Source organism: Pseudorca crassidens, chromosome 13 (genome assembly GCF_039906515.1).
Source record: "Pseudorca crassidens isolate mPseCra1 chromosome 13, mPseCra1.hap1, whole genome shotgun sequence".
Lineage (NCBI taxonomy): Eukaryota > Metazoa > Chordata > Mammalia > Artiodactyla > Delphinidae > Pseudorca > Pseudorca crassidens.
The window spans coordinates 73,999,618-74,016,606 of record NC_090308.1 but is presented as its reverse complement, the minus strand read 5'-3'; the positions used below and the strand labels follow the sequence as shown (position 1 = coordinate 74,016,606).

Here is a 16,989-nt window from a genome sequence, read left to right as displayed (position 1 = left end):
AGATTTTTAATCACACTTTCAATTTCAGTGCTTGTGATTGGTCTGTTCATATTTTCTACTTCTTCTTGGTTCAGTCACAGAAGGTTGTGCATTTCTAAGAATTTGTCCATTTCTTCCAGGTTGTCCATTTTATTGGCATACAGTTGCTTGTAGTAATCTCTCATGATCCTTTGTATTTCTGCAGTGTCAGTTGTTACTTTTCCTTTTTCATTTCTGTTTCTATTGATTTGAGTCTTCTCCCTTTTTTTCTCGATAACTCTGGCTAATGGTGTATCAATTTTGTGTATCTTCTCAAAGAACCAGCTTTTAGTTTTATTGATCTTTGCTATCGTTTCCTTCATTTCTTTTTCATTTACTTCTGATCTGATCTTTATGATTTCTTTCCTTCTGTTAACTTTGGGATTTTTTTGGTTCTTCTTTCTCTAATTGCTTTAGGTGTAAGTTTAGGTTGTTTATTTGAGATGTTTCTTGTTTCTTAAGGTAGGATTGTATTTCTATAAACTTCGCTCTTAGAACTGCTTTTGCTGCATCCCATAGGTTTTGGGTTGTCGTGTTTTCATTGTCATTTGTTTATAGGTATTTTTTGATTTCCTCTTTGATTTCCTCAGTGATCTCTTGGTTATTAAGTAGTGTGTTGTTTAGCCTCCATGTGTTTCTGTTTCTTACAGATTTTTTCCTGTAATTGATATCTAGTCTCATAGTGTTGTGGTCAGAAAAGATACTTGATACTTGATATGATTTCAATTTTCTTAAATTTACCAAGGCTTGATTTGTGACCCAAGATATGCTCTATCCTGGAGAATGTTCCATGAGCACTTGAGAAGAATGTGTATTCTGTTCTTTTTGGATGGAATGTCCTATAAATAAAGTCCATGTTGTTTAATGTATCACTTAAAGCTTGTGTTTCCTTATTTATTTTCATTTTGGATGATCTGTCCATTGGTGAAAGTAGGGTGTTAAAGCCCCCTACGATGATTGTGTTACTGTCGATTTCCCCTTTTATGGTTGTTAGTATTTGCCTTATGTATTGAGGTGCTCCTATGTTGAGTGCATAAATATTTACAATTGTTGTAGCTTCTTCTTGGATTGATCCCTTGATCATTATGTAGTGTCCTTCTTTGTCTCTTGTAATAGTCTTTGTTTTAATGTCTATTTTGTCTGATATGAGAATTGCTACTCCACCTTTCTTTTGATTTCCATTTGCATGGAATATCTTTTTCCATCCCCTCACTTTCAATCTGTATGTGTCTCTAGGTCTGAAGTGGGTCGCTTGTAGACAGCATATATACGGGTCTTGTTTTTGTATCCATTCAGCCAATCTGTGTCTTTTGGTTGGAGCATTTAATCCATTTACATTTAAGGTAATTATCGATATGTATGTTCTATTACCATTTTCTTAATTGTTTTGGGTTTATTATTGTAGGTCTTTTCCTTCTCTTGTGTTTCTTGCCTAGAGAAGTTCCTTTAGCATTTGCTGTAAAGCTGGTTTGGTGGTGCTGAATTCTCTTAGCTTTTGCTTGTCTGTAAATATTTTAATTTCTCTGTCAAATCTGAATGAGATCCTTGCTGGGTAGTGTAAGCTTGGTTGTAGTTTTCTCTCCTTCATCACTTTAAATATATCCTGCCCATTGCTTCTGCCTTGCAGAGTTTCTGCTGAAAGATCAGCTGTTAACCTTTTGGGGATTCCCTTATGTGTTATTTGTTGTGTTTCCCTTGCTGCTTTTAACATTTGTTCTTTGTATTTAATTTTTGATAGTTTGATTAATATGTGTCTTGGCATATTTTTTCTTGGATTTATCCTGTATGGGAGTCTGTGCTTCCTGGACTTGATTAACTATTTCCTTTCCCATATTAGGGAAGTTTTCAACTATAATCTCTTCAAATATTTTCTCAGTCCCTTTCTTTTTCTCTTCTTCTTCTGGTATCCCTATAATTCGAATGTTGGTGCTATTAATATTGTCCCAGAGGTCTCTGAGACTGTCCTCAGTTCTTTGCATTCTTTTTTCTTTATTCTGCTCTGCAGTAGTTATTTCCACTATTTTATCTTCCAGGTCACTTATCCGTTCTTCTGCCTCAGTTATTCTGCTATTGATCCCTTCTAGAGTATTTTTAATTTCATTTATTGTGTTGTTCATCATTGTTTGTTTGCTCTTTAGTTCTTCTAGGTCCTTCTTAAACGTTTCTTGTATTTTCTCCATTCTATTTCCAAGATTTTGGATCATCTTTACTATCATTATTCTGAATTCTTTTTCAGGTAGACTGCCTATTTCCTCTTCATTTGTTAGGTCTGGTGGGTTTTCATCTTGCTCCTTCATCTGCTGTGTGTTTGTTCGTCTTCTCATTTTGCTTAACTTACTGTGTTTGGGTCTCCTTCTCACAGGCTGCAGGTTTGTAGTTCCTGTTGTTTTGAGTGTCTGTCCCCAGTGGCTAAGGTTGGTTCAGTGGGTTGTGTAGGCTTCCTGGTGGAGGGGACTTGTGCCTGTGTTCTGGTGGATGAGGCTGGATCTTGTCTTTCTGGTGGGCAGGTCCATGTCTGGTAGTCTGTTTTGGGTTGTCTGTGGACTTATTATGATTTTAGGCAGCCTCTGTGGTAATGGATGGGGTTTTGTTCCTGTCTTGCTAGTTGTTTGGTATAGGGTGTCCAGCACTGTAGCTTGCTGGTCGTTGAGTGAAGCTGGGTCTTGGTGTTGAGATCTCTGGGAGATTTTCGCCGTTTGATATTACGTGGAGCTGGGAGGTCTCTTGTGGACCAGTGTCCTAAACTTGCCTTCCCACCTCAGTGGCACAGCCCTGACGCCTGGCTGGAGCACCAAGAGCCTTTCATCCACACAGCTCAGAATAAAAGGGAGAAAAAGAGAAAGAAAGAAAGCAAAAGATAAGATAAAATAAAACAAAGTAAAATAAAAGAAAATAAAGTTATTACAATAAAAAATTATTAAGAAAAATAGTTTTTGAATAATAATTAAAAAAAAGGACAGAGAGTACCCTATGATAAATTAAAAGCAAAGCTATACAGACAAAATCACACACAGAAGCATATACATACACACTCACAAAAAGAGAAAAAGGGAGAAAAAAAAAATATATCTTTGCTCCCAAAGTCCACTCCTCAATTTGGGATGATTCATTGTGTATTCAGGTATTCCACAGATGCGGGTACATCAAGTTGATTGTGGAGATTTAATCCGCTGCTCCTGAGGCTGCTGGGAGAGATTTCCCTTTCTCTTCATTGTTTGCACAGCTCCCTGGGTTCAGCTTTGGATTTGGCCCCGCCTCTGAGTGTAGGTCACCTGAGGACATCTGTTCCCCGTTCAGACAGGACGGGGTTAAAGGAGCAGCTGATTGGGGGGCCTCTGGCTCAGTCAGCCGGGGGGGGGTGGGGGGGGTGGAGGGAGGGGCACGGCGTGCGGGGCGGGCCTGCGGCGGCAGAGGCCAGCATGACGTTGCGCCAGCGTGAGGCGCGCCGCCGTGCGTTCTCCCGGGGAAGTTGTCCCTGGATCCCGGGACCCTGTCAGTGGCAGGCTGCACAGGCTCCCGGGAAGGGGGTTGTGGACAGTGACCTGTGCTCGCACACAGGCTTCTTGGTGGCGGCAGCAGCAGCCTTAGCGTCTCATGCCCGTCTCTGGGGTCCACACTGTTAGCCGCGAGCAAGCGCCTGTCTCTGGAGCTCCTTTAAGCAGCGCTCTGAATCCCCTCTCCTCGCGCACCAGGAAACAGGGAAGAAAACGTCTCTTGCCTCTTCGGCAGCTCCAGACCTTTTCCTGGACTCCCTCCCGGCTAGCCGTGGCGCACTAGCCCTCTGCAGGCTGTGTTCACGCCGCCAACCCCAGTCCTCTCCCTGCGACCGAAGCCCGAGCCTCAGCCCCCAGCCCCGCCCTCCCCGCGGGTGAGCAGACAAGCCTCTCGCTGGTGAGTGCCGGTCGGCACCGATCCTCTGTGCGGGAATCTCTCCGCTTTGCCCTCCGCACCCCCGTGACTGCGCTCACCCCCGTGGCTGCGCTCTCCCCCGCGGTGCCGAAGCTTTCCGCCTTCGCCACCCGCAGTCTCCGCCCGCGAAGGGGCTCCTAGTGTTTGGAAACCTTTCCTCCTTCACGGCTCCCTCCCACTGGTGCAGGTACAGCCCGTATTCTTTTGTCTCTGTTTATTCTTTTTTCTTTTGCCTTCTCCTGGTATGTGGGGAGTTTCTTGCCTTTTGGGAGGTCTGAGGTCTTCTGCCAGCGTTCAGTAGGTGTCCTGTAGGAGTTGTTCTACGTGTAGATGTATTTCTGGTGTATCTGTGGGGAGGAGGGTGATCTCCGCGTCTTACTCTTCCGCCATCTTGAAGCTCTCCTTGGCGAGTAATTTTAAAGTGATTGCCAGAAGAAACTGCTTTAAGTTTTCTTGTTCATATATTCTTATCTCTAACATCAGTGTTAAAAGTAATTGTTAGAATAGAAGTGAAAATTACCCAAAAGTATGACCATAGTTAGTACCTTCAAAGTTGAAAAGGGTATTCAGTAAAATAACCATTGTAACATAGAGATTAATTTATGGCTAAATACAGGAAATGGTAATAGGAATAAGAATGTTCCTGAAGTGAACATTTATAGTCTTAATGACTGTACCATTGAATTATTTTACACTGTAAACCTGTTTTCTTCCTAAGGACTGAAAGAACATCTATAGCAATGAACTTAATGTGTCCTCCGTCTGCTCCTGTAATTGGGCAGGTAGACACAGGCTGCTTTCCACAGTTTACAAGTGGGAGCCTGGGGCACAGAAGTAATATGATGTCAGAGATCAGCAAATTAGATGCAGAGACGGGGCTGGGACTGGGCTCTTCGTGGGTGAATTTGCCCACCCTGCCCCATTAGACTGTAAATTCTGAGCAATGAGCGAGGCTTCCTCAGGTGTGGAATCTGCTCTTAGTAATCAAGCAGCGTGAAGTAATTTAGAAATACATTTTCTTTTTAAAAAGAACATTTATGCTTTATCACAGCATCATGTATAATGAAACATGATAAAGCCCTACTGAGCTTGACATCTATGAGGAAACGAGCATGACTTTGGATTAGTGCCAGGGCAGAGAAATGACCCTATTATCTCTGTAACGGTAATACCGTGCCTTACAGGGAAACTTACATCATCAAAAGTGAGTTGTTATTCTCTAGCTGATTCTTTCTACACCAGTTACTAGTATATTAAATCAGAAGACATTGGAAAGTTCTTTCAAGGGGCTTGGGAATATAATTCAAAGGTTTCAGTATTCACCTTGACCTGAAACATCATATAGATCTGTGTTTACACATGTTTATAGATGTGTACACACAGATACACACACACACACACACACACAAATTTCACACCCCCATTTCTTTGTACACACCTCTTCTTTCTACATGAAAGACCTCCTTTATTTTCTCTTGTGTTAAGTACTTCTTCATCTCTAAGACCCCTACCAGTTGTTCCCTTGTTGGTGGTGAAGACATCTCGATCTTACAGTCAGGTTGTTGCTTCCCTCTGTCTTTCCTAGAACGGTTCGTCCTCACTGCTACATCATGTTTTTATTTGTTTGCTGATCATCTCTTTCCATCTTTTTAACTCCCAGTTGAGTGTGTGCTTCTTAAGGGCAGGAACTGCCTTTTTCATTTCATAGTCTAGCCTCTTGCATGATGTCTGCATATACTGGGTACACAGTGACTATTAAATGAATAATATATATTATACATAGTACATATTATACATATATATTGATATTATAAATATATATAATTTATACACTCTGCTGTATTTTCAAAATGTGTTTCAGATGACTTGTAAGCAGTACAACAAATTAGAAGAGAATTGGAAGGAAAAAAAGGAAGAGAATGGGAAATAAAAGGGGCCAAGCATGAGCTAATTCATGCCATGAGTCTGTCAGTGTCTATGTAATATGAATATAAGTGCATTTGCAATTACAAAGGAAGCATATCTGTGGAACTTACAATATATATATTTAAAAATCTATCTTGTCTGATTTTTGAGCAAAAAATTACATCTTTTTTATTTTGGCCTTGGAAAGCTCTCTCTCTTTAAAGCCACACATTTTTTTCAGCGTCTCTGATGCTGAAGGGTTTCTCTATGGGATGCTCATTAGTGCTAAGATTAGAATGTAATCAGCATGTGGTAAAATGGAGTGGCTCAGTGAGCCCCACTGCTGTGCAAACAGGAATCCGTACTATGACTGCACAGAGGCCCTTCAGCTCCTGAAGTTTCATGCTGTAACTCCTTTTACCTGCTCTCTTTCATAAAACATTATACATGATGTAGGAATGACTATTTGATAATAAGCTGCTCTTGGAATAAATATCTTATAAGTTAACAAAACAAAAATGTACCTGGGAATTAGAGCTTGCTCCCTAGGTGGCCTGTTTGCCAAGTTTAAATAAATGCATATATTAAAATGCTGCTCTGAACATAGGGGTGCATGTATCTTTTCAAATTAGTCTTTTCATTTTCTTTGAATATATACCCAGGAATGGAATTGCTGGATTATATGGTAGTTCTGTTTTTAGTTTTTTGAGGAACCTCTGTATTATCTTCCATAGTGGCTGCACTAATTTACATTCCCACCAACAGTGCATGAGGGTTCCCTTTTCTCCACACCCTCACCAGCATTTGTTATTTGTAGACTTTTATTTAAACTTTTTTTAACTGAATGAAAGTTATTTTAAATTCTATAGTGCTTTACACATTTCAAAAGTTTCACACACACGATTTCATATAATCCCATAATAACCCGTTTTCCCCTTCCCCCGTATTGCCCCTCTCCCCACTGATAACCACTAGTTTGTCCTCTATTGGAGAGTCTGCTTCTTTTTTTTTATCCACTAGTTTATTGTATTTTTTAGATTCCATATATAAGTAATATCCTACAGTATTTGCCTTTCTCTGTCTGACTTATTTCACTTAGCACAATGCCCTCCAAGTCTATCCATGTTGCTACAAATGGCAAAATTTCATTATTTTTTATGGCTGACTAGTATTCCATTTTATATATATATATATATATATATATATATATATATATATATATATATATATATATATATATATATACCATAGTATTTTTTATCCATTCATCTGTTGATGAAGTCTTAGGTTGCTTCCATATCTTGGCAATTATAAATAATTCTGCTATGAACATTGGGGTGCATGTATCTCTTCTGTCTTTTCAAATTAGTGTTTTTGTTTGTTTGGATGTTTTTGCATATAGACCCAGGAGTGGAATTGCTGGGTCATATGGTAGTTCTATTTTTAGTCTTTTGCAAAACCTCTGTACTGTTTTCCATAGTGGCTGCACCAGTTTACGTTCCCACCAACAGTGTAGAAGGGTTCCCTTCTCTCCACATCCTTGCCAGTATTTGTTATTTGTGTTCTTTTTGACGATAGCTATTCTGATAGGTGTGTGGTGATATCTCATTGTGGTTTTGACTTGCATATCCCTGATGATTAGCAATGTTGGGCATCTTTTCATGTGCCTGTTGCCCATCTGTATATCTTCTTTGGAAACATGTCTGTTCAGGTCTTCTGCCCTTTTTTTAATCAGTTGGTTATCTTTTGTTATTGAGTTGTGTGAGCTGTTTATATATTTTGGATATTAACCCCTTATTGGTCATATTATTTGCAAATATTTTCTTCCATTTAGTAAATTTTCTTTTCATTTTGTCAGTGGTTTCCTCTGCTGTGCAAAAGCTTTTAATTTAATTAGGTCTCATCTGTTTATTTTTGCTTTTATTTCTTTTGCCTGAGGAGACAGATCCAAGAAAATATTCTGATTTATGTCAAAGAGTGTTTGGCCTGTGTTCTCTTCTGGAAGTTTTATGGTTTCCAGTCTTACGTTTAGGTCGTTAATCCATAAAATGGTACTTTTATTTTCCTCCTCTCAGGATTAAATTTATGCAAAGCTACGGAGTGATTTTTTGGGTTCGTTTAAATATAATACTCTTCTTGAATCTCGTTCTTGGCATGCTTTTTTTTTTTTTTTTTGTGGAGGACTAAGCTTTGTTGGCCATGTTGTCCCTTAATTAATTATTAAGGTAATGAGGTCTTCTTATTCTGGGTAATTTATTGAATACGATGAAACAGTTACTCACTCACTCACAGTTTTTCAAAGGATGTGGGCCAAGATGCCAAGCCATTTCTTTTGGTGCGCCAGCCCTTACAGCCATGTGTTCCAGGGGTTTGCTAATTACCAGCTGGCAACTGATTTATAACACAAGGCAGGAACGGCAAGCCTCCTGAATGGTGGCCACTGACTCACAAGCAAGGCGGAGTGTGTACTGGCTTCAAGCCTTGTCTTTTAGTGTGCAGATCTTGCTGATTGGAGAAAGACTTGCCAAAGAGCATGCGTGCTACCTTTGGCATGCTCGCCAGAGGTTATCAGCGTTGTTCTTGACCATCACTTTGGTTTAGCAGCTGAGAACTGCTAAGTAAAATGTGTTATTCCAGTTGAATATGTCTGTCTTCCTATTTGTCAGTTCCTTTGTCCATCCATCCATATATCTATTGGTCCATCCATCCATCCATCTAATACTGGATTTCAGCCATCAGTGAACGGGCTGGAATTAACCTCTGAATGCACTGTTTAGAATTGAGGTTGGGAAACATTTTCTGTAAAGGGACAGATAGTAAATATTTTAGGTTTATAGGCTGTGCTGTCTCTTACAACTACTCAGCTCTGCTGTTGAAGGGCAAAGATAGCCCCAGATGATATGTAAATGAATGGATGAGGTTGAATGCCAGTAAAACATTGTTTACAAAAGTTGACTTGCCCGCTCCTGGTTTAGATAGTTGGAAGTATCTGACTCAACATAGTTTATGTGCTACACAAAAAAACTTAAAAAAAATGCTTTTAATGTTTATATGTTTTCTTGAGGTTAGACTGTACATTTTTGTTTTTGTTGTTGTTTCCACTGGACCACCAGGGAAGCCCCTTATGTGTTTTCTAACAGCTGTGTGTCAGGTTTCTTGGCTTAATTGTCATCTGTGTTTAGGTTTACCCACAAAAGTAGTTTTATAGGTTTTACCATTTTGTTACTTAATTTTATTTTATTTAAACATATACATGACTTAAAGCTTATTCATCTCTCTCTGGCACTGGTTATAGAAAGGTCATTGGATTGGAAATACACAAAAATACAAGGAATAAAATTTTCTACCATATCACTGATAACAGCAGCATTAAACGTGATAGTTTTTACTTACAAATATGATTTAAAAAACTATACTTTTGATATGAAAACATGACCAAGATATATTGCTAAGTGGAAAAAGGAGATTATAGAAGGGTTCTAAATAATATGTGCAGCGTGATTATATTTGTGGAAAGAAAACAAGATTTACATATGTCTACGTTTGAACTGCACAGGTCCATTATACCCAAATTTTTTTCGATAGTAAATACTATGGTACTATAAGAACCCCTTTTATTAACATCTTATGTTAGTATGGTACACTTGTTACAGTTAATGAACCAGTGTTGTTACATTATTATTGTCTAATTATTAAGATTTTCTTAGTTTTTCCCTGAAGTCCTTTTTCTGTTCCAAGATAGCTGATTTGATGGTAGTATTTCATCTGTGTAGTAATGTCATATAATAAATGCTATTTCTTTTAAAAATAACTTATGGAATTTGGGGGAGGAATAAACACAATAAAGCTTTGCCACAATGAGGTTCTTATATTCTTTTATGCACAAATGTCACATGTGAAAAAATAATTAACCTTGCATTTTTTTCCTTGTTTTGTATTCAGTGGAACAGGTTCCCATAGAACCATACAACATCCCGCTGTCCCAGGCCGAAGTCATCCAAGAAGGGAGTGATGTCACTCTAGTTGCCTGGGGCACTCAGGTCAGTAACCGTTATAGCAACTGGTAATGTCCATCTTGTGTTTGGAAGCCCTCATTTTTAATTCTGATTCTATGAAGCATAAAAAATGTCTTCCTTATATCTTGAATTTAAGTCTTGTTTGATGCTACATCTGTATCTGGTACTGATTTCTGACTGAAGTTGAGATGCCTTTTCAGTCGTATTAAAATTTCCATGCATATGGTGAAGCCATTAAAAATATGTTGAGAGTTTACAAAAACGTATTAAGGACACGTTCTTTTGAAGCACACATTACGTATCCTCACTACTTGTTGCTGCTTTTGACATACCATCTTCTTATTTTTTTTTGCCATTATTATTATTTTACTGAATGGAAGATTCTTTACATTCTGTAGTGCTTTTACAGTTTACAAAACTTTCACACATATGATTTCATATAATCCCATTATAACCCCTCCTTTATTTATCCCCCATCCTTTTATTGCCCCTCTTCCCTTCCCTTTCCCCACTGGTAACCACTAGTTTGTTCTCTGTATCTGTGAGTCTCCTTCCTTTTTGTTTTATTCACTGGTTTGTTGTATTTTTTAGATTCCACATATAAGTGATATCCTACAGTATTTGTCTTTTTCTTTCTGACTTATTTCACTTTGCATAATGCCCTCCAAGTCTATCCATTTTGCTGCACATGGCAAAGTTTCATTCTTTTTTATGGCTGAGTAGTATTCCATTGTATGTGTGTATATATGTGTATATATATATATATATATACACACACACACACGCAACATATTCTTTATCCATTCATCTGTTGATGGACACTTAGTTTGCTTCCATACCTTGGCACTTGTAAATAATGCTGCTATGAACGTTGGGGTGCATGTATCTTTTCCAGTTAGTGTTTTTGTTTCTGTTTTTGGACATATACCCAGGAGTGGAATTGCTGGGTCATGTGGTAGCTCTATTTTTAGTCTTTTACAAAACCTCCATACTGTTTTCCACAGTGGCTGCACCTATTTACACTCCCACCAACAGTGTAGGAGGATTCCTTTTCTCCACATCCTTGCCAACATTTGTTATTTGTGCTCTTTTTGGTGATAGCCATGCTGACAGGTGTGAGGTAGTATCTCACTGTGGTTTTGATTTGCATTTCCCCAATGATTAATGATGTTTTTCATCCCCTCTGCTGCCATCTCTCATGATTACTTTGCTGGCTACATGGACCCACCAGTGGTCCAGCCTCATTATTCCATACCTTTATCTTATCAATTGAACTGATGATCTATTTCAGTTTTCCCCAGAGCTTATTATCATATCACTCTGCTTTCAAACTTTTAAGCTCAGGACTCTTTCTCTAGCCATAGACTTCTAGCTCTCCTTCTTTTAAAGAAATGGTCAGTTTTTCTTTTTTCTGTGTAAAAGAAATACTTGCTTATTTTAGAAAATTTAATACCACATAATATAAAGAAGATAATGAAAATCATTTGCAATCCTACAACCTCCTACACTCTTCTCCATTTGATTTTTGGCTTGGAGATCTGTAGTCTTTGCAGTTTCTCACCTCCAGTGGGGTAATCATACTGCCTGGAGAGTCACATCCGATGATGGTGTCCACAGTGGTTTTTGCAAAACTTTTCTGCTCTCCTTGAGTCCCTTTTAAAAAGCCCACTCTCAAATCAACTATATTCCAATAAAAATTTTTAAAGAAAGAAAAAAAAGGCTCAGCATGTGTCCCACTCTGAGCATGTGTCCTTGTCTTCCTTTTTAATAGGGAAGTTAGAGTGTATTAGACACTAATTCCCCCAGCTCGTTTTTCCTTCACACTTACCACTTCTGCTGCCAATCCTTGCCTCTAGCCCTTTTGTCTTCCACGAAGTGTCTGTTTTTCACAGTTACTTCTCCAAATCTGTTTCAGAATGTATTCCATTTCTTCTTCTCCAGGACTGTGATTCATTAGCTGGTCCCTCTCTCCTGCATCTACAGTTTCTCCTTTCCATGTCCCTCTTATTAAAAAAAGTGTGTCCTACCAAATGTAAAATAGATAGCTAGTGGGAAGCAGCTGCTTCGCACAGGGAGATCAGCTCGGTGCTTTGTGACCACCTAGAGGGCTGGGATAGGGAGGGTGGGAGGGAGACACAACAGGGAGGGGATATGGCAATGTATGTATACATATAGCTGATTCACTTTGTTATACAGCAGAAACTAACACAACATTGTAAAGCAATTATACTCCAATAAAGATGTTAAAAAAATAAAAAATAAAAAAGTGTGTCTCTCTTATCTATTTTAAAAATACCTTTTCTCTATCCTACTTTCCCCTTAAATAACAGTGTATCTCCCTCCTTTCTTTTATCACTAAACTTAAACAACTATTTTCTACTACCTGTATTTAATTCCTTCACTTCCTTATGTTATTATTATTATTTTTTAACTCATTTACCTTATGAGTTCTGTTCCCAGTAGTTAAAACGATTTCTGCTAACATTGCTAACCTTCTAATTGCTAAATCCAGTCCTTACCTCATATTGTTATGGTATGTGACACTGGCTGGCTACTATCTCTATGAAACCTTTCTTTAGCTTCTGGATATATTGTCTTCTGATTTTCTTTCTGTTTCTTTTAACTGTTCTCCTTCTCCTTCTTCTCCTTCTTCTTCTTCCTCTTCTTCTTCCTCTTCCTCTTCTTCTCCTTCTCCTTCTTCTTCTTCTCCTTCTTCATCTTCTTCTTCCTCCTCTTCTTCCTCTTCTTCCTCTTCTTCTTCTTCCTCCTCTTCTTCCTCTTCTTCTTCTTCCTCTTCTTCTTCTCCTTCTTCTTCCTCTTCCTCTTCTTCTTCTTCTCCTTCTCCTTCTTCCTCTTCCTCCTCTTCTTCTTCCTCTTCTTCTTCTTCTCCTCCTTCTCCTTCTTCTTCTTTTTTCTCTTCCTCTTCTTCTCCTTCTTCTTCTTCTTCTCCTCCTCCTCCTTCTTCTTCCTCCTCCTCCACTTCTTCTTCTTCTTCTCCTTCTCCTTCTCCTTCTTCTTCTTCTCCTTCTTCTTCTGCTTCTTCTTCTTCTCCTTCTTCTTCTTCTTCTTCTTCTCCTTCTCCTCCTTCTTCTTCTTCTGCTTCTTCTTCTTCTTCCCCTTCCTCTTCTTCTTCTCCTCCTTCTTCTCCCCCTCCCGCCTCCCCCTACCCCTCCCTCCTACTCCTTCTCCTTCTCTCTCTTCCTCTTCCTCCTCCTTCTCTCCCTCTTCCTCTTTTTCTTCAGCTCCTCTTCCTCTACTTTCCTCTTAAATGTTGGTCATGTACAGGGTCCCATGATTTTTGCCCTTTACTTCTCCTTCTGTATACTTTTTCTAGAAACTCAACCTACTCCTGTGACTTTATTAACCTTCTATGTTTTGATATCTTTGGAATCAGTATCTCTGGCAATGACTGCTCTCCTTTTCTCAAAGAACCTCTTTCCAGCTCTTTTCTAGACATCTATATTTGATTATTTGGTTGGAATATGGTGTTCAACATGTCTAAAAGAAATTCTTCTTGCCAATCAGTTCCTCTAACTTTAAACACTATCTGTATTAAGGATGTCAGAATTCAACTACCTTTTTTTCTTTAGTCATCCTCTGCATATTTCCCTTTTTATTTCAGGTTCATGTGGTCCGAGAGGTGGCTTCCATGGCTCATGAGAAGCTTGGAGTGTCTTGTGAGGTCATTGATCTGAGGACTATAATACCTTGGGATGTGGATACAGTTTGCAAGGTATGAATATAGTGTTGATAGTGTCACTTCCTCAAAATCTGGAGCCAAATCTGTTGGCTCTTTGCAAAGAATTGTTATAAGACTGTGAGCTTCATGAGGCTTTTCCACTGATATTAAAACTTTAAAATTTACACCCTGAAAGAAATGTATGTGCTTAATGCTCAAGGAAACAAATCACTTCAGGTTTTTTTTCCTCCCATAGTTCTCTGTTTGAAATATTACAACTCTCTGTCCTTCATGCAGCCAGCTCGTGTTGACTTGTGTGAATAATGCACCAGTGGAAATGAGAGTATATCAGGGATGTTGAAATCACCTGTGTTTTTAAACTTCTTATTGGTTCTGGTTCAATAAGCTAGGTTGAATATAGCCAGCTAAATACTTAGGCTGAATTCTCGTTTGTCCCTTCTCCAAAAGAGGTGGAGATGGATTGTTTGTAAAAAATACTGTGAGTCACAGTTTCATGTTACGTTGTGGGATTCTGGCTGCTCTGATTTGCAGTTTTCTATGTAAATCGTCTCTTGAACTTTGGCCTGTTTAGATTGGTCTTTTTCTTACTATTAATAGGATTCACTTAGTCCCCTCTCAAGAATATAGTTCAGTTCTCATTTACTTGGCTATAGCTGATACCTTTCATATTAATGTCTAGATAAATTGAAGTGCATCTATTACCAAATTGGTACATAAGGAAAGTTAAGTTCTTTTTTGTGTATGTGATGGTCTTATGTACTAAAGTTTAGGTAACATTGCATGTACTTTTCCTTGATCTATTTTTATAGCAAATGAGCCATAAGACCTAGAGTATTACACATTTATTATTTTCAAGAGCTTTGGCATTTTTGTAGCTTTTACAGGCTGTTTCTTAGGTTATTACATAAAAATAATCTGCAGTTTCTGCTGCTGTAGAAGTGTAGCATAGGGTGTTTTAGGTAAAGATCATTTCATAATTTAGAGGAAGATTTAAGATTTGTTATAGTAAATGTTCTGTAGACTTACTGGACACTGTCTAAACGCTTGAGATGGTCACAGATGGTTTCAACAATATTCTAAGTCCTTATGTTCATAGTTTCCATAATTAAGAGCAGTGTTTTAGGTTGAACTATTTATAACTGCATGAAATAACGCTTTTTGCAGGCATTTTCAAATCAAGTCAGACATTGTGTTTCCTTTCACATAGCCAGATGTTCCAAATTATGGTTAAACTGGGACTGATAGCCTTTGCCCCAGAGCAGGATTCTTGTTTGCACCATGTCTCGCCTCCTTGGGGTTCGTATTCATAATGTAAATTGTGCTTTTGCGCGAGGATAGGATGCTTTGTCATGATGCAGCGGAGGGTACTGATGTATGGTCAGGACAAGTACTCGTATTTCTATACATTATACATTCAAAACAATTTGTAGCAGCTTATGGTAAAACACAAATATGATAATACTGCAGTTGGGAACCATGAAAGTAAAGTGAGGAGAAGTAGAGGAAGAAGGAAGTGGGAAATTACTTGTATTTATATCAGTTTGTTTCTGTGGGCACCCGCCTGCCCCCACCCTTTAGTAAATCTACTGGTAGCATCTTTGTATGATCCTGGAATGTAGACCCTGTTCCTTAGGGCTCTGTACGACTGGAGAAGATGAAAGAGGAGACCAAAAGCCTCTACTGAATGAGAAAGTGATGCAGCACACCTCTGACTTGTTCGCATCACTAGTTTAGTTTCCTGTTAGGGTGCTTTCATCATGTTATTTTTCTAGCTGATGACCCTCCAGTTACGTCAGTGAAAGCCAGTTTGTCATTTCTTGATTACTTTGGATATATTTGTGCCTCTCTTCATTGTTGATCATGGTACATCTTTGGTTTTCTTTTCATGTATCAAAAGAGAACATTTTTGATACTTGGCATCTTCTAGGAATTGAAGATGATTTAAGCAAGAGGGCCCTATAGGCAAACACTGATATTAAAAATGGGATTTTTTGTTTGTTTGTTTAACTATGATTCAGCTTTTCTTTATCTTCTTGAATTCTATAGTATTCAAGATTTATGTTTATTATCTCTTTCAGTTAGTGCTGTGTTTTATCGGTTATTTTTGTCTTATGACAAAATTAGATCCCTCAGCTTTATTCATTACATGTTAAACTCAACACCAAAATGCATCTTTTGGAATACCTAATCATGAAAAGCCTATTAAAGGTAAAAATAGGGCTTCCCTGGTGGTGCAGTGGTTGAGAATCTGCCTGCTAATGCAGGGGACACGGGTTCGAGCCCTGGTGTGGGAGGATCCCACATGCCGCGGAGCACCTAGGCCCGTGAGCCACAACTACTGAGCCTGCGCGTCTGGAGCCTGTGCTCCGCAACAAGAGAGGCCGCGATAGTGAGAGGCCCATGCACCGCGATGAAGAGTGGCCCCCGTTTGCCACAACTAGAGAAAGCCCTCACACAGAAACGAAGACCCAACACAGCATAAATTAATTAATAAACTCCTACCCCCAACATCTTCTTAAAAAAAAAAAAAGGTAAAAATAATTTATTTAACATATGCATTAGCATATTGTGCATAGTAAAAGGACTGTGGAATATAGTCATACTTTTGCTTAAGCTTTGAAGCATTGTTTGAAAGTTATAAACCTGAGCAGTTGCTTGAGGACAGAGAGAGCAGCAGTGGTTTTTATTCCAATTATTTTTTTATTGAGGTATAGTTGATTTACAATATTATATTAGTTGCAGGTATACAACACAGTGATTCAAAATTTTTATTGTTCATATACCATTTAAAGTTATAAAATATTGGCTATATTCCCTGTGCTGTACAATGTATCCTTGTAGCTTATTTATTTTATACATAGTAGTTTGTACTTCGTAATCCTTCACCCCTATCTTGCCCTTCCCTCCTTCCCTCTCCCCGTTGGTAACCACTAGTTTGTTCTCTATATCTGTGAATCTGTTTCTTTTTTGTTATATTCACTAGTTTGTTGTATTTTCTAGATTCCACATGTAAGTGATACCATACAGTATTTGTCTTTCTCTATCTGATTTATTTCACTAAGCATAATACCATCCATGTCCATCCAAGCAGCAGGGTTTTTGATCATTGCTCAGGGGAGCTACAAAATTGGAGACCTGAGTGGGCCTAAAACCCGTAGTCAGTTTATCTACTCAGTTCTGAACCCGATATTAAAGACCTAAGCTAGCTGGAAGCCACTGGAAAGTAGAACAGAAATTCTCGAGTTTTGAGGTGCTTAGGAGGCAGAGACCTACCCTGGGGCCTGGGGGTGTGGGCAGGGGTGGAGTGGCTTAAGAACACCAGTGATGAGAGTGGAAAGGCCTGAAATGAGTGGTAAATTTACACTTACCTGCAGCTACTCTTTGCTTGGGGACACCAGTGAGTCTCCAAAAGAAGCTGAGAATCCAGGTGTATAGAACCCT

The 16,989-nt window shown here is 38.8% G+C and overlaps 1 protein-coding gene across 6 annotated transcripts in view; it reads left to right on the top strand.

Moving 5' to 3' along the window:
- BCKDHB (branched chain keto acid dehydrogenase E1 subunit beta) overlaps positions 1–16,989 on the top strand; it is a 293,140-nt gene that overhangs the window by 77,035 nt on the left and 199,116 nt on the right. For all 6 annotated transcript variants that reach the window (XR_010933848.1, XM_067702709.1, XM_067702711.1 and 3 more), the window contains exons 7-8: positions 9,775–9,872; positions 13,471–13,581. Coding sequence is in view for 5 of the 6 variants with exons in the window: in XM_067702709.1 (XP_067558810.1) it covers positions 9,775–9,872; positions 13,471–13,581 (209 nt within the window). In the remaining variant the exon portion in view is untranslated. The remainder of the gene's footprint in view (positions 1–9,774; positions 9,873–13,470; positions 13,582–16,989) is intronic.